General features: G+C 49.7%; 1 protein-coding gene across 3 annotated transcripts in view; it reads left to right on the plus strand.

Annotated features, from left to right (window-relative positions):
- Positions 1–15,494, plus strand: part of ST8SIA5 (ST8 alpha-N-acetyl-neuraminide alpha-2,8-sialyltransferase 5) — a 60,139-nt gene that overhangs the window by 28,392 nt on the left and 16,253 nt on the right. For all 3 annotated transcript variants that reach the window (XM_049781556.1, XM_049781557.1, XM_049781558.1), the window contains one exon: positions 11,622–11,714. In XM_049781556.1, coding sequence (XP_049637513.1) covers positions 11,622–11,714 — 93 coding nt within the window. The remainder of the gene's footprint in view (positions 1–11,621; positions 11,715–15,494) is intronic.

Consider the following 15,494-nt stretch of genomic DNA (forward strand, 5'->3'; position numbering starts at 1 on the left):
GAAATGTGCCCCCAGCAAGGGAAAAGTCACTTGAAATTGTCACTCCCTTAACTCCTGTGCCCCTGTGCAGTGATCAGGATTTTTCTCTCCAGAAGAATCTGTCACTCTGAGAGCTCTGGGTGTCCTGGTAGGAGAGGGGAGAAGATATAGAAAAGAGAGAGAAATTCAGGGGCTGGAGTGACAGCACAGCAAGTTGGGCATTTGTCTTTCATGTAGACACTTTGATCCCCAGCATCCCATATGGTCCTCTGAGCCTGCCAGGACTAACTCCTGAGCGCCATCGAGTGTAGCCAAAAAACTAAAAATAAAAGGGGTGGGGGGAATGAGGCAATGAGGCAGGTGATACATTTCTGCTCCCACAGGCTGAGAAACTCTCCCAAACTCCACCTGCAGTTCAGGGAAGACATGGGATGGGACAGTGGAGGCAAGGGGAGGGTGAACTTTCACCCTCAAATTCTCATTTCTCCATCAACTGCCAACTGACTACTCAGTGCTTTTGTCCCTCTGGCCCTGCCACCAGCCTGCCAGCCTGAGGAGCAACAGGACAGAATAGCAGCACTCTTGGGGGCTGTGACTTTGCAGAATGTATGACATCATACTTAGCGAGTTAGGGTGTCCATGGGAAATCATCCCATACCCCTCCAATCCCCCAGGTAGAGAGCAGCTGAGGCTAGTGTCCTGGACAGGCCAACTCAGTCTGACCCAAAGCCCCAGCATTCAGAGCTTCCCTCGTCTTCTGCCTCTGGCCTCTGCTGTCCACCTCACCTCCTTCACGAAGCTTTCCCTGATTGCCCCTTTAGCTGAGAGTTCTGTGAAACGTGTCTGGCCAGAGGGCTAGTCAGGTGTTCACAAACTCAGAACTCGCCATTTTTGTCTGCTCAGGCTGGGAGAACTGTCCTGATCTGCTGGTATAGGGTGGCAGCTTGGGGGAGCGTAACCTGCAGACTCAGCGAAGCCTTGCAGGGCCCTTCCCTGGGACTCAGCACTGCTGGCTGGGGGTGTGTGGGAAGTCCATGAAAGAATATGGTTTCTGAGATTTGGAACTGGCCTTTCTTGTGAGCTGTGTAACTTTCCTGCTGGGGTGCAGAAGACAGCTTGGGTCATGGAAAGCTAAGCAGAGGGTCTCTGGCTACTTCTGCTCCCCAGCAGAGCCCTGGAATTGTCGAATGGGGATCAGTGCAGCTGGGTTTGGTGCTGTCAGACTGCAGAGCTGGAAGGAGCTGAGCTGAATTCTACGTAGAATGTGATCACGCCACATGGAATTGTTCCCTAATTGTCTCAAGACAGCTGTAATTAGGGAATGAATTGTGCAGTGCACGTGACAGGCTCCTCCTCTCTGCATGCATGGAGGGATTGAACTCCAAGTCAGGGAATGTGGTAGTGGTGGTGGAGGCAGCAGCTGGTGTAGATCTTGACAGGCAATGCCCACGGCCCAGGACTGTCTGGGCACAGCAAGTGCCAGGCACTGCGCCGGACACTGACATGTTCAGCTGCTTTTCATCCTTCTCAAACAATCCTTCTGAGCTGGACTTTGCACCTGGCATGGGGAAAGGAGATTGAGTCCCCACTTGCAGGCAGTGTATGTGAGGTGGTCCATCTCCCCTCCCCGTGCTTTGTAATTTCAAGAGCCCTGACTGAAAAGCTTGTCTTTCTGGGCTACATACACAACCTCTAGACTTGGGATTGGTGTCCTTGCAATCTCCTTCCTGTCTCAACTGGGAAGTGCGTTTCAGGGTGTGGGAATATTCCCCCCCTATTATAGTCTGTACTATAGGAAAGAGGGTTTTGTTGTTTTGTTTGTTTTCTGTGGTGTAAGGGGTGCACTCTAGAGGCTTCTCACACACAAGGCGATACTGTTCCCATAACCAGTCTCCAGCCCGGAGGGTCCTTTCAGGTTTCTCCTTCCCTATCTGTGACCCACCCAGTTTTCCTTACCCCCCAACCTTCATCAGCCCCTGTGTTTATTTGCCATGTCCCAGATTTGGTCACTGAGAAATTGTTTCCTCTTTTCTGCTCTGGGAGGGTCTGCCTTTTAACTAAGGCATCCTGGGTTAGATTACCTTAGGGAAGAGACTTCCCCTGAGGTGGAGTGTGTGTGTGTGTGTGTGTGTGTGTGTGTGTGTTTTGTGTTTTAGGGGAATGTTGTCATGAGCTGACAGTGTCTGCCATGTTAGGTGCATATTGGTTCATCATTTGTCTGTCTTTCTGATCTTTCTCTCTTCTGTGGAAAAGGACCAACCACCTCCCCCAAATGGGTAGAGTAGTTCCCAGCTGGGAAGTTGGAGAATCTGGGTTCTGGAACCAGAGACCCTTTCCCTCCCATGCCCCAACAGACATGAAACTTTCCAGGAGTGGGCTGCAGGCCCTGGGGGTATGTCTCCCTCAGCCCCATCCCCCCCCCCCCCCCCCCCGCCTTTCACTTTGCAGCCCTAAATTGAGTCTGTGTTGGTCCCCTCTGGGCCTTAGAAACTCCTGCATGAGCCTTTCCAGGCCTCAGTTTCCTCCTCTGGCAACTCCTATCTGATTCTGCCCCTACCAGGGTCCCCAGAGTCACCTCCTTGGCTGAGTTTGTCCTGCAGGTTGAAGGTACCAGTACTTCCAGTGTCCGCCTACCTATTCCTTGAAGGGAAGAAAAATTGAATGGAAAGAAAAATAGGGCTGGACTGGACTAGGATAGTGTGTGGCTGTCAGAAGCAAGGGATGTCAAGGGTAGCTGAGTCTCCCACACAGATGGCTAGGCATGACTCCAAAGCCTTCCCCAGAAGATGGGCTCTGAGAATCCCCAGGGTTCATGTTCAGAAGCTCCTACATTTGCTTTTTGGAGACCCCGTAGTATTTCTGTCTGTTCCTTTACACATTCGTCTGGGTCTCATGCCCTAAATCTTCCAAAGGGCCCCATTCCCACTCCCTTAGAGGTGCAGGTCTTCAGCACATAGATTTGAGGTGAGGGTGATAGGTCTCAAGCAGTCCATGGCCCATATTTCCATGTCACCATCTTCACCATCTCCCATGACCAGTCTTGCTGCAGCTGTGCCAGGGAGGCCTCCATTTCCCTTTCCTGGAGCTGATCTTGTAGAGGTCAGCAGTGCCCTCTTGGCAGTTGCTGGGTCACTAGGCTGTGCTCAGCCTCCTCCTCCATTAGCATTGGGCTGGACTGGCTCTTCTGCTGTGGACACACGCTCTACCCCTGGCTTCTGGCCTTTGGTTATCTGGGTTTTCTCCCTACTATGGACCTGCCTTCCTCTCTCACCTCTGTCTCGATACAGGAACTGACTGCAGGCTCTGCCTCCTCCCTCTGCCTCCCAGAGAGCTCCTGAGTACTACTGCCCTGTGTCCTTCCTCCCTTCCTCCCATGGGGTCCGTCTTGATCTCTTGGCTGAGCAGATTGCTCTCTGGCTCACTGGCTCTCTTGGATGTCTTGGCCAGCTTTGCACGGCCCTGGAGACTCAAGTAACACGAAGAACCTCTTTAATTTCTGTCCTTCCCACCTCAGATGGCTCCATGCGCCTGTGCGTGGTGCCAGCCGAAGTTCTCCTTTATTTTCTTCCTCTTTCATTGCCAAAACATCCTGCTGCTCTACCTCTGACCTATTTCTGGGCTGCCTCCTGCATGCTCACTTGGTGCCATCTATCATTTCCTCTTTGCAGTAATAGCATCTCTTTGTCCCATGCCTGCCCTCTCTCTAGTCCCTTCTTTCTCAAGCAGCCTGAGGGAACTGGCAAAGGAGCCTGTCCTTCCTTTGCTCCTGCTGTGCTGGGGGTCAACTCCTGGGCTCAGACTCTTTCACACCGCCAACCTGCCTGCCCTTCCCCTCCCTTCTAATCATGCCTCCATCTTACAGACTTTCCTGAACTTCCCACTAACTTTCACATAGCCTACAACCCCTCTCCTGCCTTCCTGTTCTCTCACTCTCTTAGTCCCATCTTGCCTTCATGTCTATTTGTACTCCTGACAGTGGGCTCCTGTCTGACTGAGGTTTTTGGCCTTCACTGGACAGGGCAAGTCCACAATGAGTGATTGGAAGAGGATTAAGTGTGTGTTCATTGAACGGTCCAGGAGACTGTGCAGGAGTCACATGGGATTGCCCTGGAGGAAGGGCTGGAGGTTTGCCTGGGGGTTGTGAGCACAGGGGCAGAAGGGTGGGAAGGATTCTACCAGGAGGCCAGCAGCCAGGCTGATGTCTGGTGGGCTAGCAGGTAGTAAGGAAAGACCCTCTGTGCGTTTGTGAGTGCATGTACTCTACTAGGGTGTCTCTCCTTGGAGCTGAAGTGGGGAGAGGAGGAAGAGCAGGTCTCAGCCTTTAGCTTAACCCAAAATCTCAGGCCAGAAGTGACCTTCCAGTGAGGCCCCCACCCCTCCAAAGTGGACTGGTTTATTACCAAGTCATTAAGGGTGGCACTCTACACTCTGGGCCTGTCACCATCCCTATTATCCCTGCCACTCAGTTCTGGCACCTCCTTGGGACGGAAGAGGAAATGCAGTCCCCAGAAGTGATGTGGCAGCCTCACCACTCCCTCCATCAGAACCAGGGAGCTACACGGTGGGTGGGTGGGTGGCTCTACTCAGCGGGGAACCAGCCCTTCCAGTCTCCCTTCATCCATTTGGGAAGTTGCTGCAACCCTTTTGCATCATCAGGCTACAATTTCCAGACTCTGATTTCTGTATGGATCTGACTTACGAATCAGGCTCTGATGGCTGCTCTATCTGGACACAGCAACTGTTCTGGTTCTAGAAATAGAATGGAACCTCAGCTCATGAGGGGTTGGCAGCCTGGGGAGGAAGGGTCGGGTGTTGCTTAGTCAGACAAACCCCAGATGTCCATGGCTGGTCAGAGTCAGGGTGAGGAAGATCAAAGAAGTGAAGGAGCACTTGGGAGTTCTGGGCAGTCCAGAGCCTGTGCTTCCTTTCTGGAGCTACCAGGGGCTGGCTGGGAGGTTTGGGGCTGGTGATGTTCTCTCTTGCAGCCTGAGTCTCTGTGATGAGTTGGGCAAACCAAACTTGCTCCTTGGGGCTGACTAAGCAGGGAACAGCCAGAGAGGAGAGTATTATACTATAGCTCACATACAGCTGGGCAGGGCATGCATTTTGCTAAGGCATTACACCTCCCCTCCCTTGTCCCCCAAACCAGGTGGTCGAAATCCATCTCTTTCTCCCCCACAAGCCACCTAACCTGCTGCTTCATCCAGAGAATGCCTTTCTCTTCAGTTACATAGCTGTTGTCTCCACCCTGGGCTCCTATGCCTTGTGGAGTCTCTACATCCTGCTCTGGTTCTCTGATCTAGCACTGGGTGTGACAGGATTCTGGGGGCTCTGACTGTGGCTGAGCTTGGCAACTTTCCTGGGGGATTGGGTAGGCTTCTCCAAAGTGCTTCTGTATGGTTCAGGGACCTCCTGGACTCTTCTGCTCTTGTGTTTCAACAGCATGGAGGGTGGCAGGACAGGGCAAGGGAGCTGCATACCTGGGCCTCAGCTTGTACTGACTAAGTCCCATTGTTTTTCAAGGAAGAGCCCACAGTCCTGAATGCTACTCTGGAGGCACAGGGCAGGCCCAAGAGCTTTGTACCCCATGCCTGGGTCTGACACTACCATGTTGTCTCAGCTCACAGAGCTGGAGACTGCAGGAGGTGGGATCCAGGTGAGAGGAGGGGGCCCGTACCTTAAGGCCATGTGGTCACCTTCACCCCTGCCTCTGTCTTTTCACTTTGTGGGCATCCATCACCTGCTGTTGCCCATCACAGTCCCTGAGGACACTCAGCTCATGGACAGGACCCAGGCATCCTGGCATTGGCTGTTGGCTTGTGGTATCTGAGATGAACTGGGTACCTGAGGTGACCATCTGGGAGGGGACACAGTTTCCTCCCTGTGTCTGAGCAGGGTAGAGATCAGCTTTCCAGAAGAAAGAAGAGACACCACTGACTCACCTTGAGAAGCTGATGCATTTCACTGTGTTGGAGAAAGTGTTTCTCTCCATCCTCTCAGTCTAAGCTGGAACTCTTGAGCAGGAGAGCCATAACTTAGAGCTGCTCGAGTAAAAGGGTCAGAACTATTGCAGAAAGTTCATAAAGCTGTGGAGATGTACTTTTCCCTCTGGTTGCTAGGGAGGTGCCCCTTGCTTGCAGTTCTGAGTGCCACATCCAGTCACTCATGGCTGGAGTATTCTCTGTGTGTGTGTGTGTGTGTGTGTGTGTGTGTGTGTGTGTGTGTGTGTGTATAACGGTGCTGTGTGTTTATGTGTATATGTGTAAACCATGTGTATGTGTGTAGATTTGCATGTGCATATGTGAATATGTCTGAATCTGTGTCCAGGGTTTCACCCACCATTCCTCAGGCTTCTGGGAACCAATCTTAGAGCATTTCTATTGTGAAGCATATACTCCAGCCTTCAGAGTTATTTTCCCATCTCCAAAATTTTTTTTGAAAATTTCTTATCTCAATGTTTCAGGGAAAAAATATCCGGATGGCTCAGAAACACAAAACACTCTTTTTGTGACAGTTTTCTTCTGGTCAACATGGCTGCTCATGTCTGTATTTTGGATAGCATTGCACTAGGCATAAAGGTCTGTATCCAGCCAGATAGAATTTCCATGGCTTCTTCCAGAATGTGGGCTTGGAGCATCGTGCCAGACACTTGACTGTGGGTTACCTAGGGTGGCAACATCTCACCGTCTTATTTCCCCCAGTCTTTGGGGACCAAGATGGAGCTGGCATGACTTCCAGCCAAGCTCAAATTGGATGGTTTAGGAAACCAAGTTCTGAGTCCTGTTTTCACCAGTTTTCAGAGATGAGAGTGGCCTCCTGCTCTGGGCACAGTACAATTTTCTCAGCAAAGCTGAGGTTCCACATGGAAAGGTTTAGGGGACCCTGGGGTCTGTTCCCATCAGGCATGGGCTGGTGCAGTCACAGAAATGACAGACATGCAGGATAGACTTTGAACGCCAACTCGGGCCAGCTCCAGGGTTGGGTAGTGGGTAGAGGGGACTTGGGGGTGAATATGGACAGAATCTTCCTCTGGGAAGGAGCTGATGAGGTAAAGATGTAGGATTAGGATGGGCCCCTGTGAATGATGCCACTAGATGGTCAAGGGGATCAGGGCAAGGGCATAGTTTTGTGAGGATGTGGTGGCATAGTCTGCGCTTGGATCCTCAGATTAGTATGTCCCAGGGATGCTGATCCTGAAGGGGCCTCACACACACAGCTTTTACAGGAGGCCCAGCCTAGAAGGGTGACGCTGGTCGGACAGCCCCGTGTCCTGGCAGAGCTCAGCACAGGGTCCCCTGGTGGGTAGCGGGGGATCAAATTACTACCACCACCACCAGCAGCAAGAGATGGGCCAGGCCAGAGAGTGGAGAAAGTGCCTAACTCAGCTCTGCATTAGTCTGGGGAACCCAGACCAGCTTCCTAATCCCTGGTCCTCTTTTCTCTGGCCTTTTGCCAGCAGGAGAAAGGGGAAAGGGAAAGTGCCATTTCTTGGGCTCTGTGCTGTGCATTTCCTGACACACACATGGCCAGTTCATGTCACTGTTACATGCATGCTGTGCTTTTTTTAGAAGTGCTGATTTTACAGATGAGAGCCCAGAAAAAAATAATGGCTGGCAGAGAAAGGCCATGAGCCTAGCTCTTCTAAAAGTCTTGAAAGGGAGTGACAGAGGTGAGGTGGGGATCATGCAGGATGACTGATAATGGGAGAGCAGGTTACTGTTTACTGGAAAATATTAATTCATGGTGCCGTTGTCTTGGCTGGGAGTCCCCAAAGCACGGAGGGAAACATGGTTTCTATTTTAGTGCTGGATGTGCCTTTCTACATCACGTGGTTCACTCGGATTGTTCTGTGGAGGAGAAAGAAGAGGCCAGAGAAGGGACGTGATTGACCTTAGGACCTTAGGTCACAGAGCTGATTTAGATGCATCTCACCTGATCCCTGCCAGTCCCCCCACTGATCTCCCTCTGTTGGAATCTGGAACCTTCTCCCTTCACAGCAGCTCAGGGCACAACTTCGGTGACCCACTGGATTCTAGAGAACATAGTGCCACTGGCTCAAGTTGCAAACAGTGAACCTCATGATGGTGATCAGATACCAGACCTTGCTTACTGATGTGGGCTGGAAAATTCAAGCCATTTAGCACCAAGGGCATGCACTGTCAGAGTGTGACCTTGGTGACGCCTTGTTTTCGGTTGTAGATAACAGAATCCACTTAGTTAAAGCTGAGCGGGATTTGTTAGGAAAAATGATCCTTCCAAAATGTTGGCTTAGTGGAAGAAAGACTCTGGGCTGAGCTTCCAGGAATGGGACTCCCACTGACCTTTGAAATGAGGTTCTTGCCTCCACTATCATCTGAAAGGTGCTGCACTGTAAAATCACCACACATCTTCAACCCCAAGTGAAAAGTCTGAATCAGGATTGCTTGTGAAATAATCCAAACCAGGCTGAGGAGGAAACACGTAGAATCTTGCAGTCTTTTACAACAGATTTAGCAACAAGCTGCTTACCAGAACTGTTTTAATTGACAGTTTTTATTGTTTTTCTTACAGAGACCACCCCCAGGTGGAACAGTAAGTATATAGTAAGGGCAGATAGCTCAGGCTATCCTGAGCCTGTCCCACCCAGGTTTACATATAAGACAATCTTTGTTTTGGGTGAAACCAGATTGTAAACAAAGATACAAAGAAACCAGGGATGAGCTTTGTTTTAGATTAAAATAGGTGTAAACTAACAGGTAGGATTAATGGTCGCACCCTAATCAGTACTCATACTCCATCCTAGGGTATGATCTGATGATCCTACAGCGCCATAGTTTCCAGGAGGGCTGCCACCTCTGTCATTTTCTGCATCAGCTAAATAGTGCATTTCAGAGAACACCAAGTTTCATGCTAAAAAATACCAAGTTTCTGCTAAAGTCAGAGCTAGAGTTCTGGCTGCAAAGGACTGGGAAATTAAAACTCAAACTCTTCTGAGTTTGGTAAAAGTACAGAGATAGCAAAGACAGATCTCTCTGTGTTTGAGACACTCAAGAGTTTGGAAGGGAAAGCCTGTAAATGGATTATTATAATACAATCATCATTCTGATTAAGAGGTAGTGTGCAGAGGGACCCTCTAGGCAAAAATGCAAACACAGGGGCATTTGAGTTAATACGGAACCATGGACTTATTGATAAGAGTTTGCTAAGTGAGAAAGATTAATAAAGGAGTTCCAAAGTACAGAGGGGCAGAGATGAGTGGAATATTTTGGGACCCTCAGTGCCTGATTCTTTTATGATGAGCATAAAGAGCTTCTTGATTTTGTGAGAAATGATTTTATTCTCTAAAAGTTTTAGCATTTTAAAATATTGCTTTAATTCCTTAAATATGCAATTAGACTACTTAGGCTATCAAATATAAATTTAACTACTAAATATAAAATTATATTTCAAAGCTATAAATAATTATTTAAATAAATCAATTTGAGTATAACTCATTTCATTTTCTAAAGCATACTCACAGGGCCAGAGATAGTAGAGAGCAGTGTTCGGCAACCTTTTTTTCAACTGAGCCAAATCTTGCCAAAACCACAAATGAAATTTATTTTGAGAGCCACATTTTTAAAACCGAAAATACATAGGATGGCACACTGTTTTTAGTTTCAATAAGTTTTTATTGAGAATATTCTGCATACAAGTATCCACACAGAAATCCGAGGATTGCCGACCACTGGTATAGAGGGTAAGGTGTTTGCTTTGTGTACAGCCAACCCTGATTATAGTTCTTGGCATTACAGTCCCTGAGCACTGCTAGGAATGGTCCCTGAGCACAGAGCCAAGAGTAAGTCCGGAGCACACTCATCTCATGTCTGGTCCCTAAGCCCCCCCAAAAAAGTTTACTTACTATATTTTCCGGCATATAAGACAACTTTTTAACCCATGAAAAATGTCTTAAAAGTCAGGGGTCATTTTATACGCTGGTTTACAGCATACTGAAACTTACTCCAGCTTCAGGGACGAATGATCTGCCCCCCTCTTACCACCGCATCCCATCCAGCCTCTGGTGTCATTGCTGGTATGTAGCTTTCCGGTGTCAAACCCTTTATTTTAACAAGAAAGTAGGGGGCCATCTTATATGCCGGAAAATACAGTACATAAATGTGTATAGGAAGTTAGGGGTTAGGGGTATGTATGAAATTTATATGTAAACATAGCTGCCACATAATTCTGCAAATATTATTTTGAATATTATAAAAAATAATTTAATGTTTGGAGATTGTCATGGATGGAACTTGGCATCACACACACATGAAGCTTGTGTTCTACCCTGGAGCATTTTCAGCCCCCTCAGCTCCCCTTGTCATGGAGGCTTCTGAGAGATGCTGGAGAAATGACTTTTTTTTTAAATCCTTGGTCATTTTTATTTTTAGGGTGTTTTGGGGTAGTCACACTCAGTGGTCAGTTTTTTTGGAGGGTAGCACCCAGAACTTATTTCTGGTTCTGCACTTAGGGATCACTCCTGCCTGTGCTTGGGGACTATATCGGGTGCCGGGATCAAACCCACATTGGCTGCATGCAAGGCAAGTGCCCTATCTGATGTACTTTCTCTTGCTATTTAAAAGGCACTGGTCTTGTGGCATCATTCCATCTTCTGATTCTCTAGGACCTGAGGCCACTGACCCCAAATTAGAATGACTTGACCCTAGAGTCTCCTTGATTCCTTGGTGCTGAGCTGTGGTGAGGTCCCACTCTCCCCAGTTGATCTCCTCAGTCTCGATAAATAGTCTCAGAGACAGGATGTGGAACCCAGCATGGGTGGCAGGGAGAGTCAGCCTTGGTGCTCACAGCAGACTCCTTGGGGGTTTTCTAGGTGAAGATTTGTGCCAGCCTGACTTTGAACAAGTGCCGCTGCATTGGCACCATTTCCTTAAGAACCTGTGCTTGCTTCAAGTCTCTGTAACATTTGATGAAGGACATTTAAAAATACATTCTAGACTGCAGTGCAAGGGGAACCTAAATTCTCTAGGCTCTGGGAGATTCTGTGACATTGCTTTATTGTGGGCTGGAGAGATAGGATGGGGGATGGTGGTTGCTTTGCATATGGCCAACCTAGGTTCTATCTTGGGCACTCCACATAGTCCCCCTGAGCACTACCACGAGTGGTACCTGAGCAGAGAGCCAGGAGTAAGCTCTGAGCACTGCTAGTTGTGCCCTCTTCCTCCCCAAAACCCACCAAATTAAACAAAAAAAGAAACATTGCTTTATTGGGATACTGGCCCAGTTGGACTTCTCTGGATCTGAGCAGTCAGTGTCCTTGAGGTGAGGAGGAATCCCTCCTTCCCCAGGCAGTTGGAGCTATTAGAGGGAGAAGGGACCAGCTGCTTCCAAGAATGATCTCAGAGGACAGTGGGAACCAGAACCTGCACCTTCCCCTTCTCCCCAGGCCTGCTTCTGGCTGAAAGAGGTTTACTTTCTTGGTTAGTGGGAATGGGGATAAGCCAGAGAATCCCTTTAAGGAACTGTCCACTAGGATGGGGCTGGCCTGCTCTGTTGATCTGACCAGGATCTGTATTGCCCTCTCAGAGTCCTGGGAGGCCCCCAAAGCCCCCCAAGTCTGGCAGGAGTGGTTTGTTTGGGTGGTAACCTCTGTTCCCGGTGCTCCTCAGGTACTTCGAGTTTTACGAGGGCCCTCTCGAGTTTAATTCCACAAGATGCCTGGAGCTGCGGCAGGAGATCTTGGAAGTAAAGGTGCTGTCCATGTAAGTGGGGACCACAGTGTGTGTGTTGGGGGGCTGGGGAGGGATGCAGAAGCAAATGGAACAGAGAGTATCTGGAAGACAAGAAAGTAGGTCTCACTTCCCTGGGGCCTGTGGTGTTTTGGGAGCCCTGCAAGAGGAAGGCAGCCAAGACGATGAGGAAACAAGGCCAAGCTGGCAGGGCCGCCTCTGGTGACGCGACTCCGAGTCCCGGCTCAATTACTAGTGGCCATGATTAGCATCACAGGGCATCTCGGGAGGGAAACCATGTAGGCCCTGAGTACCTCATCTGAAACTCTGCCCTCCCCGTGCCAGCACTGAGCCTTCTGTCTCCTGGCTAGAACCTCAAAGATGTCACATAGTCATTAAGAATATTGATTTTTAAAAGAGCAACTGAAAAGATGCAACAGCATTCAAGAAGTGCCAAGAGGTTGGCCACGAATCTCACCCTGCCATGTGCCGCCTCCTGCCCTCCCCAGCTCTTCTTCGAGGCAGTCCTTGCCTCCTTCCAGAAAGGCCTTCTCAGTCCCTATGGAGGGATCAGCTTTGCCTTTGTTTGGAGAGGGCTGAGGGGCCACACATAGCTGTGCTTGGGGATCTTTGTGGTGCTGGAGACCAAATATGTGGCTCCCAAATGCCTGTGTTCTAGTCCTGTGAGCCGACTTCCCAGCCCAATAAATGGCAAGTGTGCTGTGCTACTTGGCTTCCCCAAATGCAGCCTCTGGCTCCTTGAGCAACTGGTTGAAGAGCAGCTCACTGGGTGCATTTCTGTGGGTTATGTGCAGGTGTCCCCCACCCTTTCCCAGGACTGTCCTTGAACCCCTATTAAAGGAAGCTTGTGCCGCTGACTAGACGGATTATTTGAAAGCAGTTCTATCTCTTTGTGGGGAAGTTGCAGTCAGCAGGGAGGAGTGTAGCCTCCAAGGTGAGAGAGAGAGAGAGAGAGAGAGAGAGAGAGAGAGAGAGAGAGAGAGAGAGAGAGAGAGAGAGAGAGAGAGAGAGAGAGAGAGAGAATCAGGCTAGCTGGACTCTACCTTGCCCCCACCCCCAATAACTGCCACACTTTACTTATACTTTAAAGACAATTGTAAGTTGCAGGGGGCGTGTCCCATTACAGGGGATCCCAGTCCAACTGCCATCATGGGGTGGGGGGGTCATCACCTTTTAAAAGTACATCAATTAATTTCCTTAAGTACATCAACAGGGGTGGGTGCTGGAGTTGACACAAGGCCTCAGGTGTGCCCTACCTGCCTGCCATTCCTGACCTCTGGGTCATGGTCACGATTCTGTTAGATGTCTGGCCTGACTTCCTATCAGTGAGCCATAGAGGGATCCGTGGGACAGGGTCTAGGCTCAGTTACTACAGTTCAGAGCTGCAAGCCAACCCAGGGTCTCACCAGCTCTGCCTCTGACACTCCCTTGCTTCTCTGAGCCTTTCCTTATCTACCAGAAAGAAACATGATGACCAACTCCTTTACAGGTGCTGAAGAGAATGGTGGAAACAAGGTGCACAGAAGCAAATAAAATCAGCCCCAGGGTCCCAGGCCCCAGGTTCTCTGCTCATGTTCAACCTTCACCCCCATTTACTCCCACTTTCCGGATATAGCAGCCACAGCTTCTTTATCTGCTCTTCAGATGCCATAAGCTCAGCAGCTACTGGATAGCTTGGTCCTTGTTCTAAGCAGGGACCCTCTCTAGAGACAAGCACAGATGCCACATGTCCCAGCAGCCCTGACACACACCATGGTGGGTGCTTGCGTTAATGGGACTGGGGAATGCCAGTGCAGGGGCCAGGAGACCCACAGCCTGCTGTATCCCAGGCCAGAAGGGTTAGCATCAGGGGAGTGTTTGTGTATGGGGAACAGACATTGTTCACTAGAGGGATGACAAACATGGAACCTTGGAGGGCTCAGTTTCCTCTTCTCTGAAGACCGGAGCATCTATCCACTGGCATTTCCAGCAGGTGGTGGAGAGTGAATGGTGTGACTGGTGGTGGGATTTAATTAGCTGCACGGTGACCCAGACCTCAGTCAACATCCAAATCCACAGACATGCTAGGAGGGAGACCTCAATGTTGGCTCATAATTCTGAGCACAGACCCTTCTGTGTGTTTGTGTGCTTGAGCCCTCACTGAGACTGTACTTTTGTGCTCTCCAGAAGCAGATATAATGCTTTATTTTTAGTTTCTGAGCATATCTGATGGCTCCTGGTTCTGTGCAAAGGGATCACTCCTGGCAGGCCCAATTGCGTGGAAGGCAAGTGCTTTTTCCAGCTATTGTACCTGATCTCTAAACTTGGAACTCATTAAAGCGGAGTGTTATGGTAAAGGTATAGGAAGGTCTGAGAGGGCAGTCCCTGCTCCTCCTGTGTCACCTCCCATCTCTCGTGCTGAAGTCCGATGTTGAAGTCCCCTTGTGCCCCTACTATTGTCCAGTCCTCATTGGTTAAGACCATCCTGACCCAGGCCACTGACTTCAGCAGCAGACCACCTGCTTGGGGCTAGAGGCCTGAAGTCCAGCACCAGGAGTTGTTGGGCTAGAACTCCTATGGCCTCTCCTCTGCGCTGTGCATGCTCCTTCTCTCCTCCCTTTTCTGATGTGTCGGAGTCCTGATCTTAGTCATGCTGGGCACCTCATGATGTTCCTTTAGTCACCTCTGAGGATATCATCTCTAAAGAAAGTCACATTCTGGAATTTTAGAGCTTAGGACTGTAGCATCAAAGTTTTGCAGAAAACACAGTCCTTCGAGGGGCCAATTGAGATGTGAGCTAGGCACTTTATTTCACGTCTAAATCATGGGTGCCATTGGGGGGAACCTATTTCTGCACCATCTGAGCCCATGGATGTATTTAGTGGCCTTTGGTCCTCCCTGTGTTCACCTCCATTTCTCACTGAGCCCCCTCTGAGCTGAACAGCCATCCCAGCTGCTGACCCAGGGCTTTGTACTGCATGGCAAGTTGTCCTGCCTGGAGTCTTCCTGGCCTGGGAGTCTGGGCCTTGGTGGCCACTGCAGTATGTGTGAAGGGATAGGAGACAGGAAAGGCAGAGGCGGCCTGTGGGGCATCTGTGTGTGAACTGGTGGTGGCAGTGGGGTGCCCAGAGTCAAGGGTTTACCTCCTTGAGCCTTCAAGCTGCAGATGGGTCTTTCAGTGCTGAAATCCGAGAGCCCCGATGCCAGCTCTGATCTGAGTGGTTCTGACACCTTCAGCCCCCGTGGGCTTCACTGTGCTTTGGCCCAGACCACACCAAAGACTCCTGGTTACTGTGAGTCAGAAGAGATGGCTGAGTCCCCATATGTTTAGAGGGGTCCAGCTGGCTGTGCACTGAGGCCCCTCAGGAACGCGCACGTCTGCTGGCTTTCTAGCTGAGGAGACAGGCAAGTGGATGATTCATTAGGGAATGTTTCTCATCCAAAACTGCTTGTGTGCACCGTAAAAAGCAGCGAGCCAGAAAAATTCCCACAAGAGGATGCCTTCTTCCCAGCAGGTCAGATACCCACTGAGCTGTTGTCAAGTAATAAAATATGAAAAGGCGAAAGACACAGGTTCACATCTTTTAGCCCTTCCAGATAAGCTTTCTTCAGCCTTTTATAGCTGTAGACTGGCACTGCCCTGCATGCCAGGCCATAGACCTGAAACTATAACCAACGGTGTAAACCAGTGAGTTTTCACCTTTTCACACCTGTTCATTTGCACCTATGCTTGAAGAATGCTGTTCTGGGGCTGAAGAGATAGTATAGTGAGGAGGGTGGTTGACTTGCACACAACCAACCTACGTTTTATTC

The sequence above is a fragment of the Suncus etruscus genome, chromosome 10 (genome assembly GCF_024139225.1).
Source record: "Suncus etruscus isolate mSunEtr1 chromosome 10, mSunEtr1.pri.cur, whole genome shotgun sequence".
NCBI classification, from domain to species: domain Eukaryota; kingdom Metazoa; phylum Chordata; class Mammalia; order Eulipotyphla; family Soricidae; genus Suncus; species Suncus etruscus.